This window comes from Salminus brasiliensis, chromosome 1, assembly GCF_030463535.1.
Source record: "Salminus brasiliensis chromosome 1, fSalBra1.hap2, whole genome shotgun sequence".
Classification (NCBI taxonomy): Eukaryota; Metazoa; Chordata; class Actinopteri; order Characiformes; family Bryconidae; genus Salminus; species Salminus brasiliensis.
This window is the reverse complement of record NC_132878.1, coordinates 68,669,249-68,685,592: the sequence shown is the minus strand read 5'-3', so window position 1 is coordinate 68,685,592 and position 16,344 is coordinate 68,669,249. Positions and strand designations below refer to the sequence as shown.

The window sequence follows — 16,344 nt, the reverse complement described above, 5'->3', positions numbered from 1 at the left end:
ACTTAATATTTTTTATCAATTTCTTTTGATTCTGTAGAAGGTACAATTAAAAATGCTATTAAAAAGTCCTAAATGGAGAATGCAATAATTTCCCCTTCAATTAAATAAGAAAGTCTACACTTTGTTCATCACATCTTGATTGCTTCATTTCAAATCCACAGACATACAAAGAAATTGCACCTGAATGTATATCAGCCTCAAGATTATAGGATAAAGGATGGCCATGTTATTGCATCAATGTTTCATTGATACCCTCTCACAACGTAGGGTAGGATCTTTCTTATAGGAGCTAAAAATCTATAAATGCCCTGAGACATGTTAGCATGTTAGCCTGAAGTGAATGCTGCCACATGCTAGCTATTGGCACAGCCTGCTCTCTCCATGCAGCACAGCACTATGTTGAGATGAAGCACCCAGGGCTCTAATCAAAGCTTGCTTGATGTTTCTGAAGCTAAATATAGCAACTCCTGGAGGAGCATGCTCTACAGCGCCCCTCGCTGCTGGGCTGTATGTGCATCTCTAGCTAATAAACACATGTCCCCCGCAGACTCGTTCCAACTGCCGTTCGTTATCGCAGCCGAGGCCGGAGTGGACCCTGCGGCCTCCTGAAGGCGTCCACCCCGTAATAAAGTGGACGGTTTAAACATTCTGCGATGATAAATGTCTTTAATAATCTCCTCTGTTTCTCTGGAGGAGCTGGAGGCCAGTTTAGCCTCCTTGCCTCTGACAGGAAGACGATGAGGCGAAAGGCCCCCAGAGAGCTTGCGGATGAGGAATTGATTCCTACTACGCAGGAGAGGAGGGGATAATTGGCAACGGCTGAGTTGGAGGATGCTTTACCCCCACTCGTGGTAAACGAAGAGAAGCTCTCAAGCTCTTTTATTCCAGAGGGGTTAAAGGAGGACGGACACTACAGCACCTACAGATGTGGCGTCAGAGCAACACTTTTAAATGACAGACATCTAAGTGCTGGGCCTGTCATTAGAACACCACAGGTATAATCTCTGGTGATGCCCTAGCCATCTGCCGAAAGTCCCAAAGGCTATAACTGGCCTCACTCTCTCTGGACATGCAGGGTGGAGCTCCCTCTCCACACATCTCTCAGCATGATGCTATGTTGGAGCTCGGAGTATGCACATGCTAGACATTACCCTCTCATGGCTGGCAGTATTGTGTGGTAGGGGGAGTCCTAGCTAGTAAGGGAACTGGAAATTACTAAATTACTAAATCTACATCTATCTATCTATCTATCTATCTATCTATCTATCTATCTATCTATCTATCTATCCATCTATCTATCTATCTATCTACAGCTCTCTCTCTATCTATCTATCTATCTATCTATCTATCTATCTATCTATCTATCTACAGCTCTCTCTCTATCTATCTATCTATCTATCTATCTATCTACAGCTCTCTCTCTATCTATCTATCTATCTATCTACAGCTCTCTATCTATCTATCTATCTTTCAACTGTCATTTCTTAATTACAGTATGAACTGAGGAAATGGCTACCTTAGAACAATGTCCTATCTTCTTCTAGTCTTCTCCTGCTTTGTGCAAATTAGTTATTTTCATTTTCAGTGCTAGGCAGCTGCTTAGAGGAGCCCATAGCTGCTGATATGTTGGGATAAGGTTTTAGGAGTTTTTTACCATTGAGATTTCAAGCAACACAACAAAACAGCTGACTCCCTATGTTTTAAAAATAATTAGGAAACAAACCAAGCCCGTTCTGATTTCATTGATCACAGTCTTGTGCCAGGCTTATTTAATGTTTAATTTAGAATGGCTAAAACATACACATCCTTACAGCTGTGATCTATGTGTTACTGATGTACAAAAGAAGGGCAAGGCTTTCTGCCTCGTTGGATGCACTGTTTTTTCCCTAAGTGCAAGCTTAAGTGCAAGCTTATTTAGAGTGTAGTTTGAAGAATGAGAGTTTCTGACAACAACAGAATCAAAATCTGTAAATCTATGAATCTATGAATGAAATCAACTTCATTAAATACAGCAACATCAGTGAGGCATCACAGTATTGGTAGAGGAAAGGAGCTCGAATGGCAGAAACTGTCACTTCTTTCAGCATAGGGCGTTTTATAGGCGTCTTATAGATTACAGTGAGTGTTAGGGTTAGGTTTTACTGGACTATTCAAAAACTCATACACCACATTTCTTCCCAGTAGTTGAAAGAGAGAAAGAGAGAGAGAGAGAGAGAGAGAGAGAGAGAGTTAAATCAATGCCCCTCCCCCTCTGAATTGCTTTGGCGCTGAGCGTTGCTGTCAAATAGTGCAGATATTTTCTGTCGTGGTTTTTTTTTCAGAAACTCAGTGGGTAAACTAATAAAATAGCCGTCAGTAAGAAACACAGGCTCAGGCTGTTCTGGGCTGAGGGCGAGCAGAGGATCAGCGGAGAGGAACAGCAGCATCCCCGAGAGACAGAAACACACACAGAACCAGACCTCTCTAACACTTTTAATTAAAAAAAAAAAAAAAAAAAAACACCCTGGGAAATTCACATAGGCAAAAGTAGTAGTATATTTGTGACATTATGAGAAATTTGCATGAATGTAGTACACATTTATCATACAGTGCATTTTGCACTAGTGATAGTCGCATCCCCTATTATCAATGCCTATTAAGTGGTTGTGGCATTGTTGTCAAATACATATTAAAATATTGAATTTCATTACTAATTTATTTAAAAATGGCTCAGCAACATTTCTGGCACTGCTGATAACCAAGGCCTGCTTCTCTTAAACTGTCATATAATATTTGTGATATTACGACAAAGAAAATTTCACATAAAGCAAGTAATATACAATATGAATGAATGGAAATGGTATGGTAACGTGTAGCCAACATTGCACTTGTTATAGTTACAATTAGCATTTTGTTGTAAGTTCAAATGAAACATTATAATCAACATATTATAATAAGCAAGCATTAGTATAATATTTGTTTTTAGTGAGCAGCATGCTAATGTTTGGGCACACATCCAGATTTAAGCTCTCAGGTAACTTTTATCCAGATGTCTGACCTTAATTAGTATTTTAGGGCTATGTTTACAGTCATCGTTAGAAAGGTTAGGCGATGGAAATGTTAAAGCTTTATGAATACTCTGACTCTTCAAACCTTCTCCCAGCAATCAGCAGGCATGCGCTTCTCTAATCAGCTGGCCAAGCACCTAAAATATTACATAACTGATTCAAACAAAGCAGGAGTTCTAAGCATTTTCAGGGAGTTCCTCACCTCATAATTTCAGTAAGAAGTGGCAGTTAACAGGAAGAGTTGAGGTTAATGTTATTAGAGCTTCATTCTGGATATGAATGTTATTAGAACTTCATTCTGGATATTAATGATATTAGAACTTCATTCTGGATATTAATATTATTAGAGCTTCATTCTAGATATTAATGTTATTAGAGCTTCATTCTGGATATTAATGATATTAGAGCTTCATTCTGGATATTAATGTTATTAGAGCTTCATTCTAGATATTAATGATATTAGAGCTTCATTCTAGATATTAATGATATTAGAACTTCATTCTGGATATTAATGTTATTAGAGCTTCATTCTGGATATTAATGATATTAGAGCTTCATTCTGGATATTAATGTTATTAGAGCTTCATTCTGGATATTAATGTTATTAGAACTTCATTCTGGATGTTATTATTATTATAAAATTCTCTTAAAAATGGTAAGGGTTATATTCTGCTGTAAACAGGTACAGTAAGTCAGGTTTGGTGTGTTTTGACTGGATTTCCCAGCTGTGCTGAATGTGTGTGTGTTCTGCTGCTGAGGGGTGGACAGCTCTGACCTGAATGCATGTCATTACCGTACACTACTCCAAACAGCTCACTGTACCACCATGGGGTTAGCCTTCACACACACACACACACACGTGCGCATGCACGCACGCACACACACTCACACACACACATACACACACATAGCTAATACAGTTCAAATGCACAGGTCGGGCACACACTCTGATTATCTGATCCAGACTGTAATCAGGGAGCTGAAGGATCACACATTTACAGTGTGGTTCACCAATTACACTCCATTAAGGGTCCACACTGAAGAATGAACGGCATTGGTTGAATTTCTGTCCAATGAAAAGATACCCAGAAGTAACCATGGTAACGGTCAGTGTGTTCAGTTTCTCCATTCTTTAAAAATGTCTGTTGTTTACATTTTCTCTGGCGGTGGAGCTGCTGCTGTGGGTGGGTGTTGCATCCTCACACCAACTGCGTTCTTTCCTCTACGAGCCATTACCTCACACTGCACTGTGTATCTGTTATAACTCATTATTAGTCATTATAAACCTTTGTTTCCATCCGTAGACATGGTCTTACCTTTCAGAGCAGATTATCCCTGCAACAGCTGATATCTTCAAAAGTGGAATCATCAGACACCTAAGAATAGTACAAGAGTATTCAACCATCACATGCTCACTTCTTTCAGTATTGCAAATCCTTTTTACTCACAGATAAATTTAATGTCTTATCCTGTTCATCTTCACAGCTTTAGACACTGTTAATAAAGTTAATACAGTTAATACAGTTATACCTGTTATAACATTAATATCCAGAATGAAGTTCTAATATCATTAATATCCAGAATGAAGTTCTAATATCATTAATATCCAGAATGAAGTTCTAATAACATTAATATCCAGAATGAAGCTCTAATAACATTAATATTCAGAATGAAGTTCTAATAACATTAATATCCAGAATTAAGTTATATTATTAATATCCAGAATGAAGTTATAATATCATAAATATCCAGAATGAAGCTTTAATAACATTAATATCCTGAATTAAGTTATAATATTATTAATATCCAGAATGAAGTTATAATATCATAAATATCCAGAATGAAGCTTTAATAACATTAATATCCAGAATGAAGCTGAAATAACATTAATATCCAGAATGAAGCTCTAATAACATTATTATCCAGAATTAAGTTCTAATATCATTAATATCCAGAATGAAGTTCTAATAACATTATTATCCAGAATGAAGTTCTAATAACATTAATATTGAGAATAAAGTTATAATATCATAAATATCCAGATGAAGCTTTAATAACATTAATATCCAGAATGAAGCTCTAATATCATTAATATCCAGAATTAAGCTCTAATATCATTAATATGCAGAATGAAGCTCTAATAGCATTAATATCCAGAATGAAGCTCTAATATCATTAAAATCCAGAATGAAGTTCTAATATCATTAAAATCCAGAGTGAAGTTCTAATATCATTAATATCCAGTATGAAGTTCTAATATCATTAATATCCAGAATGAAGTTCTAATATCGTTAAAATCCAGAATAAGGCTCTAATCAAATACATACATATTTTGACTATATTTAAGATGATAAAGTTTTGCAGTGAAGTTTTCAGTTACACCGCTTTCCAAACAAATCATCACACTGCACTAACAGGCATGCAACCCTTATGGCAACAGGATCTACGCTCAGGTATGCCAGGGATTCGCTGCAGTTACATATCCTACTACTTTTCTTTCAGTGTGTTGGTGATCTGTCTTTGTTTTATTGGCCTTAGTGTTGCTTTTATCCTGCATCACTTTTCTTTTCTTTATTTACTCTGTTTATTGCTGTTGTATTATATTTCTATAGCTTTTTCCCATGTTTAATTTTGAATGAACTCAGTGTTAATGGTTCTGTTCATAATGTTTGATGGTGTATTTGGACTGAAATAAGATTAAGCATACAAACAAGGGTTCAGTGTCTTTACTGTTTTTCATATGGCATTTCTTAGCACGCATCTATTTTTTTTACCACTATAGTGTTTTCACATGTGAACTCATTAACAGCCAAGCAAGATCAACATGTCAAGGACCTCATGCATATCAACATTGAACTCTACTAAAAGAAGCAGAAACACTGTTTGGTACCAGTTTGGTACAGCGGAACACATACATAAGCATATTTAGTACACAAATCATATCAATCAAATGAAATGTAACAATAACATTGGTCTGTTGTCAAAATCATGCTGAAAATAGAAAGTAAAAGTAAAAGCATCCAGATATACAGTAAGTCCCAGCACTTCATATAAACTGCACGTTTGCTATGAGATGCTGTCTAATTTTAAATTCTGATCCTGAGCATCAGACCAATCTCTCCTCAGTCTGTTTCTGTGTCTGTATCTGATAGACTGAGCTGCTGGAAGCCACTGGTGTGAAATACTGGATATTGAATTGTGTAGTAATGCTCTGAAATCCTTCTGAAGAGAAATGTGTTCTTCTCAACTGCAGCTGCAATCCAAACAGATCAGAATGAGCATTTAAATATGTGGGTTGATCAGATGAGTGTGTGACGTGCATCTCATCTGTTAGATGATTATGTTTACAAACTTACAAAAAAAAATCCATCAGATCCATTTCACCATCTTATTGAGACATTTATTGTTGGCCGCATTCATGTGGTATTTTTTTGTGTGACGGTGTGGTGTTATGAATCACTAACAACAACATGCAGTCGAGGGTAAACAGCAGGTCCGATTTCATAGAAACTGTAAAACATGCCATAATCCATAATCCTTGTTCATGAATGAGTGAACATCTTTCCACAGCGCTGCTGCCGTGCCTTGAAAAGCCCAGCTCTAAGCTTCTCTCAGTACATTGACTCTCTGAATCTTAATGCTCCTTCACTGTTTATGATTATATGTTGATTTTAATAGATTTTTTTGTTTTGTTTCCCGGAGATTCTCGGCATTGTGTTAAACTACTGTCTAGCATTTGTTCTTTCTGCCTTAGTGTGTTTGTACAGCTCTTATACTAACACCGTCAGAGCATCCTTGTGTGTGAGAAAGGCGCTAAATAAATGAAACTTATTAACAGTGACTGTGAATTGCAAAGCAGATCAGTGGACAAAATAACAGTACTGTGGTTATACTGACTTCTCTAGTGCTTCTGTGGCTGAAACTGGTGCTAGTACACCAGGCTCAGTACATCATGCATGCACACAAGCACACAAGCACACACACACACACACACACACACACACACACACACACGCTCAAATGGCAGAAATCATGTTTTCTTGTGCTGTAAGTTCATGCTTCTGCCCAAACAGCGAACCTATGGTTTGCTATCCGTTGCGCACCCCTAATTATAGGTGGCTGGGTGCAGAAGCGCCTGTTTAAGTGAAGCCGGAGGCGCTCGTGTCTTTAATCCTTTGTCATTAATTATGTCTCAGAAACAGTGAGCCTACCCACTTCTCCCAGTGTCAGTGCTAAAGTATCCATGGCAACTGGCAGACAGGCAGAGCTCACAGGGAGCGGCAGTCTGTCGGCCCAGAGCGGACCCACACTTGTTACTTTTGCTTCGCAAAGCCACCGTCGCCATGTGGACTCAAGCAGCACTACACTGCTGGGAAATTAATCATATAAAATGACTAGTCTTTATTTCTACTACAGCACTTACACGCCTTATATACACATCACATAACTCAACATCTTCTCAAATGTACAGAATTTAAAAAGACAATTTAGAATTTAGTTCAATTTTGAAAACAGAAATTATATTTTAAGCTGTAACCCAATCCTGAATTGAAATAGAATTCTGAACATAATTTTAAACTGAAATAGAATTCAAAAAGAAATGACTGAACTGAAACTGAATTCTGAACTGAAGTTTAATTTTGAATTGAAACTGAATTCTAAACTGAAATTGAACTTTCAACTGAAATAGAATTTTAACTCAAATTGAACTTTGAGCTGAAATTTATTTTGAGTTAAACTGAATTCTGAACTACATTGAATTCTGAAGGTAATTTGAACTGAAATTGAGTTTTAAACTGAAATTTAATTCTGAACTCAATTTTAATTCTAAACTCAAATTGAATGTTAAATTTGAATTGAATTTGGAATTGAAACTGAATTCTAAACTGAATTTCTTGTTCCAAAAATAGAATTTTAACTCAAATTGAACTTTAAGCTAAAACTGAATTCTAAATTGAAATTTAATTCTTTGGCACTTCCAAAAGCGTGAGAGCATATAATGAAATTTCGGCTTTCATATTCCTGCTCAACTGAACACAAACTCCAGACACAATTTTAGTTTACTTTTAGTTCTTATTTTATTAAACGTCTTGAAGCCTGAATTCAAAGGTCTGTATTAAGCAGATATTACAGTTCAAAAGTAAGGAACCATTGACAAACATCAAAAGCTATAAGTTTCCTGCATTGCATGGCCAGTAAATGAAACCCAGGCTATACAGACCTCTCTGATATTGCAATTGTACAGGAAGCAGAATTTACATTAACTGTGCTGAATGATAATGAATGCTTTATACGCACAAAGAAATCATTTAAATTAAGTTCTGAATGTAAAGTTATCCTGCTGAAAAAATAACAGTGTATAGTAGGATGAATTATGCTGATCTAAACAGTCTTATTAGGGTATGTTGGTCTGGTGCTGGTGTGGTTCTGCTGGTTGATCAGCGTACCAGTGTTCAACCTCCATAGCTTTACAGGACAATATCAAAGGAAAGAGAAAATACCACGGTCTGAATAAAATACCAACACAACACAAAAACGTAAACCAAAAGAAGCAGCTGGGACACACATGGTAATATGAACGTTTATCAAGCTCACACTCCTATTATTCTCTGGAAGGCTGAAATAAAGGCACCCCTCTTGCTGGATGCCTGTCTGAGATTTACAGAGGAGGAGGCCTCAGCACTGGAATTACCAGCAGTACTGCACTGTGAAGAAACAGCACCATCTATTGGATCTCTGGGGGAACAACACACAGCACAGACACAAACACATGCTGCCATTTTCTTTACAAGCCTTAATCTACCTCCACAAGTTAAAGAGCCCATATCCCACAATTCTCTGCTATTTCATTTTCCCCTAAGCTCCACTTATAGCTTCTGTGTGTGTTTATGGAAACCACAGCCACGATTCATGTTTCACCACCATTTTCCAACCTCTCTTTATCTCTCTGAATTAAACAGTTTTTTGCTACTGTGCCTTCAGAACTAATATTTGTAAATGTAACACATGTGCTGCTCTGATTGGCTGAAATACTCCGTAATGACCGCATTATGGATATTTTGTGACATCACAAAAAAACTGTAAATTTAGATATATGGAGTATATAGACTGAGGGAGTCTATATGCAAGGAAAATGCACAGAAATCACCACCAAACCAACTCTGAGTGTTGCAGAATATCCGCTGCAGTTAGGAATGGTGTGCTTGTATATATCGATCAGCCATAACATTCAGACCACCTGCCTAATATGGAGTGTTCCCCTTGTGCTGCCACAACAGATCTGATTATTCGAGGCATTGAGCCCACAAGAAGGCATCCTGTGGTATCTGGCACCAAGACATTAACCTGCAGATCCCTTAAGTCCTGTCCAGTTGTGAGGTGGGACCTCCATGGATTTCATCAATGAGCCTTAGGTGCCCATGAGCCTGTTGCTGGTTCAGCGGTTGTCTTTTCTTGGAGCACTTTTGGTAGTTACTGACCACTATATACTAGGAAGACCTGCCTGATGTGAGATGGGAGATGTGAGCTCTGACCCGTCGTCTAGTTATCACAATTTGGCCCTTGTTAAAATGTCTCAGATTCTTACACATCTCCATTTTTCCTGATTTTAATTGTTCAAGAACTGATTGTTCTCTTGCCTGCCTAAAATATCCGCCCGTTAACAGATGGCACAGTTGATGAAAACCTAGTGATGTTATGGCTGATCAGTGTAGTAAGTGTTGAAATTCCTGATCATTTTCTCATTTGAATGAATGGAAAACATTTGTAAACAAAAGATTGTTACTATGATACACAAAGACCCATAGACCCACTTGGGATACCTTAGCAAAAACCAAGCAACACAATGGCAACCACCTGGAACCCCACAGCAACCACCCTGCAACTCCACAGCCACCTGAGATACCAACTAGCATAGCAACTACCCAGTAACACACTACAAACCTGAACAACCACAATCACTTTTCTAGTTGCTTTTATAATTAATATTCAAATACGAATGTATTTCAAAATAATCAAAATGGTCAAAAACTGTGGAGATCTCTGATATGGTTACAACAAGCAGACTTATGAGGATGTGGATGACAGGAACAGAAAATTCATTAGTCCACCAGAAGCTCAAACTGTGGCAAGAATGGAAGGAAATTACCCAATAGACCATCCCACCAGTGATTTACTACCCAGCTCAAAAAAACAAGAACAGGCAGTAACGCATTCTTCTGGACTGATTTACTACTGAAGCAAAGCACACTGAGTAACTGAGCAGTTTATTGGAAAACATAAACACAAGAGCTCCAAGGACAAAGCATCACATATTCATATTAAAAAACATTAACCCTATTTGTAGTGTTCTGGTCTGAGAAACATCTAGTATGAACTGTCTTACTGTCTCACTACACTGTGATCTGAGGGTATCTGACTAAAATGTATTTGTTGGTTCCCTGTAATGAAGTATGTCCCTTCAAGTTTTGCCTTCATTTGATTTACTTTTGGACAATAAGTCTGTTGGAATAACACACCTCTAAAAAGCAGGTATCCAATGTTTTTATAAAATGAAAGACAGATTTCAAACTGAATCAACTGTAAACTTCTTCTGTTCTCGTAACTGTTTCTGTAAACCTTTGTTACTGAGCAACTCTACAGAGCAAAATCACAACCCTGATAATGAAGGTCTAAACTGTGACTATCTCTGTCTGTCCACTAACACATGCTTTTTTATGGACTATGAGAACTTGTTTGTAAAATAAGCTTGAGCTTGTCTCATACACAAACAATGTAAACCTTCCCTATATTTGTACTGAAAGTAATTCTAGAAAATATATATATCCAAAATATGTTTGACCATTATAAAATATCTAAAAACTTTCTATTATAAAAGTTAGTGAAGACAAAAAAAGTGCATAAACAGCAGACAATTACAAAAAAACCCTAATAAGTACTGCAGAATACAAAATAGAAACACCTGTAGAGTAACAATGTACTGTACACCAAGAGTATAAACACTAAATCCTGAACAAACTAGATTAGGTTAGATTCTATTTAGATAAGACAGATTCTAGATTCTAAAAAGATAAGTTCTATTTGATGTAGTTCTGGTGTTCTACTTACTGCGCCACACACACACACACACACACACACACACATACACATACACATACACATATATATATATATATATATATCAATCATAGATAGTTTGGTGAAAAATCCAATTTGTCCTATTATTATGAATTGTCCAATGCAGCGTTTGCGTTCTGGTGTCTACGTTCTAGAAACTTAAATTACCGAAGGTGCCAGGACGTATCTGCTGTACCATTAAGGCGGAATGAACAGCTCACAGATTTCTGTTAAAGGCAAGACAAGGTGGACGTTTGCCTCCATTTCCAGACCCAACAGGATTTTGCGGCTGTGTTTCGTGATTGTTTTAGACTAAAACGCTTGATTTTATGTAGTCTTTTGAACCTTTGTACAAAAGCAGTTAAATCATGAGTCTGATAAAATAAAATAAAAATATATAATGTTTTATATTAAAATGATGCAAAGAAAATTAGCTATAACAGTAAAATAATAATAATGAAAATCATTATTAAATTATTTTTGAAGTGCTGATAAATTTGAGTATTGCCATACATTTATACCGGTTTGACCAACAGGTGCCAGCAGTATGTGTAGTTCTGAGTGCTTTGCATCAGTTCAAAGCAGATGTGCGTTTACATTAACAGCCAGATTTGAGCTCAAAATTTCAGCAGCTTAGCTTAGCATCAAAGTGTGGGCGAAGCTTTCGGACTAAAGAATTTCGGAAGACGCCAACAGTTTAGTTCTGGGAAGATGAGATGATTTAGGCATGGTGTAGCATTTATAAAAATATAAGTATAAAGTATAAGCTTTCATTACCTTCAGTGAGAAACTAGAGAAGCACTAAACTAGTCTTGGCTGATAGACTACATTTAGGACAAAGGGGAATTAAATGTTTTTTCACCAAACTATCACTTTACTAAAATAACTGTGCATATTTCTAAATGTGCTTTACTGATAACGGCGCTTGTGATGTGTTCATGGTGGCAGCAGCTGGATCTGATCACCTCTACCATATCTCCTAGTTCTTCTTGGCTGGCTGCTCGATCAGTTTGCCTTTGTGGTATTTCTGCCCAATCCCATAAGGCACGTGGGCCGCGATGGTGCCTAGCTCCTTCGCTCCCTCGATGTGGAACATCTGGTCGTCGAAGAAGATGTGTGGTCGGATCTTCTGCAGCAGAGGTCCTTTCGGAGCTCCAGCGAGAAACAGAGCCTCGTCTATCTCCAGCCCCCAGCTACGCAGTGTCTTCAGTACTCGTGCCCCTGAGCTGGCCGCACTGCGCGCCGTCACCAGATACGTCCGGATCGGGCACCTCAGGCGCTCATTCTTTGCGTAGAACTTCTTCTGGAGCTTTCCCAGAGCCTCCAGAAAGCACTTCAGAGGGCCCTGTGAAAACAGATGGTAGATAAGTCAACAGGGGGGCCTGTGTTGAGCTGCAGGTGAACAGGTGTGTCAGTGTTGAGCTGCAGGTGAACAGGTGTGTCAGTGTTGAAGCTGCAGGTGAACAGCTGTGTCAGTACTGGAGCTGCAGGTGAACAGCTGAAGTCATGGTGAACCTGAGCGAGCGGCTTGTTCTCGTTTTGCTGTTCGTGAGCGAAGAACGTGTCAAGGCCATGTTGTTTGACGATGATCTCTGATTCGTCAGAGAAAAGCACAGCATCACCATCAAACGCCACGCGCAGCTGTGTCTCACTCAGCTCCGTTTCCATATCCGGAGTGAACATGGTGGCTGCTGCAATACCTGAGGAAACCAGAAAGCCAGATTTAAGGACTCAGCACTACACTGGGCACCAGTTCCAGGGGCTTTTTTTCAATGACTTCCTTTCCATCATCTTACAATTTGTATTTATTTTATAAATACACAAAATCAGTCCTCACATACTGAAAGAGGTGTAACGGGTTGCATGCTATGTGGCTAATCTGACTAAACAAGCTACACTTAGCCCTGCTATGATGTTAAGGTAAGTGAACATTAGTCAATGTCAGCTAATGTTTACTTTATTTCAAATGAGGTTTATTTAAACTGGTTGCAGCTTGGCACAAACAACACAGCAATTACCAATGACTATCACATGAAATATAGTGATGCATGATGGCATGAAATGGTTAAAATGTACAGCAAATAACTTCAAACGACAATTTTGCATGTATGGAAATACATCCATATGAGTCAGTGTTGGGAAGTGTCTTTTTCGGTAGCACCTCAGCGCCCTCTGCTGGCTCCTCAACAGCATCTCAGTGCCACAATGAACATGAATTCTGACAGAAATCTGTTCTTCAGTTGAACATTTTTTTAATCAAAAAATCTGGATTCATTATTATATTGGCCCAGAAATCCATTCAGAAATGTACTCTTATACTTTATAAGATTCATCACTGTAGTATTGATTTACAGTCCTACAAATCTTCTAAAGACCTTCTAAAAACCAACCCAACATTACTATCTCCCACAACTCACCTGCCTCAATGGCCTCCTGAACTTTGTCTGAATCCTTGGACAGGTACAGATTGGTCATGTAGGCCTTCAGGTAACCAATCGGGCTTTTACCCCCCGTCATACAGAAGCGCTCTATGAGCAGATCTGTTAGAACAGAAAAAGAGAAAATAAAACTTGTTTGAAACATAGAGATCCATTTTGAAATTAACTGGTTGGACAAACTGGACCCCTAGTGGTCAACTAGAGTAACAGCCACAGAAATCCACTGCAAAGTATTTAAGGGAAAATGTATTTTCATAATCTCAAACAAATTAAAAATCTGATGCATAAAAAAATCATGCAGAATTATTTCCACAGCTTCTCTTCAGCGGTCTGCCTGTAAATTCGTTGCTGTTGCAGAGACTGAATTATGAAAATTCTTAGGATGATTCTGATTTCCATACAACCAATCAAGCCAGTTTCAGATCCCGGAGCTGCTCCACAACACAGCCAGCGGAGATGATCATCTGTAGACCACTTAACACTGTGGGGAGGAGCAGCCAGAAGACAATCTCCAAAAGAACAAACTAAACTAATTCTGGCTACTCAGGTGCACAGCTGGAGCTGTTCAGAGAGAAGCACATTAACGCACTAGGTGTGTGAAAGTATAAGTGTGTGCAAGGTGTTAGGCATACCGTAGTGATTAATGCTGTTGATGAGCCGCACCCCCACCTGCGCGTGGTTGTTGGTCATCAGAACAATATCAAACAGCTCCTCACTTTCGGGGTACAGCTCCCTGAGCCGAGTGTTAACGGCCATCACAGCCTGCAGGAATAATGTGTCCAACAGTACTTACTGCAGCAACAGTGCTCATCTTTATAGTAACAGATCTGCTTTGTGTGTATATATAAATATATATAAACACATGCATATAATCATGTCAAATATGTATTTTGGATGGATTTTATGTATTTTATGGATGACACAGGTCATGATGATGCCATATATGGATATATACCATCATAGTCATGCCTTGTCTACCCAAAAGATTTGATTTCATTCTGAAGCATATCATTAAAGGTAAAGGTAAAGGTGCACGTATTTGTCACTGTACAGTGTGCACTGTACAGCGAAATGTGTCCTCCGCATTTAACCCATCTGGTAGTGAACACACACTCACACACACACATGTGTTAGGGGCAGTGAGTACACACACACACCCAGAGCGGTGGGCAGCCAACTCCAGCGCCCGGGGAGCAGAGAGGGTAAAGGGCCTTGCTCAAGGGCCCAACAGTGGCAGCTTGCCGAGCCCGGGAATCGAACCCACAACCCTGTTATCGACAGCCCGGAGCTCTAACCGCTGAGCCACCACTTATGTATTATTATATAATTTGTCGTCTCTAAAATGATGTATAATTCTAAATTTTGACTAAAAGTGAAGGACAGCTGAGTTTTTGTATGACAGTATATTTGTATATATACTTGTATATACTTACTTAAGTTATATATATATATATATATATATATATATATATATATATATATATATATAAGTATCTATATGTATTATTTATATCATTGCTGTCACACAAAAAAAGCTTTTTACATTGTTTTATAATTTTATGATAAACAGACCAATGGAAATGCTCCAAAATGCAACAAACTTTCAAGATATTATAAGAATGATAGTTAAGAATGATATGCAGTGTGTCAGTTTCTCTGTGTAATATTAATGTACCCCATATGTATTACACCTATATCAGTGTATATGTAATAGTAATAATGCTCTGTGTGTGATTTATATCTGTATGTCTCTGTACATCTCTATACTATAGTTGCACATACATGCAATAATTATAATACACACCTTAACGAAAGGAAAGGCTGCTCCAGGCTTTAGAGGCTGCTCCTCATGCTCTTGCTGATAAGACACATACCTTTCAAGTCCTTCCTTTTCCCACACCCTCCTCTCCTCCACCATGTTAAACAGAGTGCGAGAGGACACAGCTATGGTCACGGCTGTGTTGGGTTTTGGCTGGACACACAGATACACACACAGGGCAGGGCAATTAGAAAAGACTTATGTTCCCTGATCTTACATGGCACAGCAGTTCAGCAAACTCATAGCGCGCGCGCGCGCGCGCACACACACACACACACACACACACACAGCTACAACTTCTGCATCATTCTGCATCAGCAAACAGCAACTTCTTTTGAGAAATGAAGCTTCACTCCAATGATGAGCTAAGGTGTCTAAACTGGGTCTTCATCGTGTCTGCTAACCCAAACGAAATAACAGTAAAACAACAAGAGCAAGATCTCTCAGCCCACCTCCCTCCACTGAAGACTACTTACAGGTCTCGGCTTTTTAGTCTTTAAATTGTCAAAAAACGCTTTAGCCGCAGCCCAGTCCTTCTCGGCTCCAATCTCCTCCCCTGCAGTGGCCGGAGATTCCTCTGTGCGCTTAATATCACTCATATCTGAACAGTTTATCACTCGAGACTCTTTCACTAAAGACTGGCTAGTTACTTCCTCGTTGGCGTAAATTTGATGGGGAAGTGAACGGGAAGAGGAGCAGATTGAAATTCAGGCTTTTCCACTGTTCCACCAGCAGGGGGCATGACATTCAACTACTCCACAAGAAAACAGCTTATGCGTCCACTCACTGGCCACTTTATTGGAAACATGTACACCTTGTGCGTCCACTCTCTGGCCACTTTATTGGAAACATGTACACCTTGTGCGTCCACTCTCTGGCCACTTTATTGGAAACCCCTACATTATGCTTCCGCTTACTAGCCACT

General features: G+C 38.6%; 1 protein-coding gene across 1 annotated transcript; it reads right to left on the bottom strand.

Annotated features, from left to right (window-relative positions):
• Positions 1–10,293: 10,293 nt before the first annotated feature.
• nt5c1bb (5'-nucleotidase, cytosolic IB b) lies at positions 10,294–16,069 on the bottom strand. Its single transcript, XM_072688109.1, has 6 exons — positions 15,896–16,069; positions 15,405–15,572; positions 14,233–14,362; positions 13,580–13,702; positions 12,678–12,862; positions 10,294–12,507 (listed from the first exon to the last, which is right to left on the bottom strand). Exons 1-6 carry the CDS (start codon positions 16,016–16,018, stop codon positions 12,142–12,144), a joined length of 1,095 nt encoding a protein of 364 aa, XP_072544210.1. The 5' UTR covers positions 16,019–16,069; the 3' UTR covers positions 10,294–12,141.
• Positions 16,070–16,344: the final 275 nt, after the last annotated feature.

Coding starts and splice junctions, on each gene's coding strand:
- nt5c1bb (XM_072688109.1), bottom strand. CDS start 16,018: ATGAGTGATATTAAGCGCACAGAGGAATCTCCGGCCACTGCAGGGGAG. Junction 14,363..15,404: donor CAGCCTTTCCTTTCGTTAAG/GTGTGTATTATA, acceptor TTATTCCTGCAG/GCTGTGATGGCCGTTAACAC. Junction 12,508..12,677: donor AGAACAAGCCGCTCGCTCAG/GTTCACCATGAC, acceptor CTGTTTTCACAG/GGCCCTCTGAAGTGCTTTCT.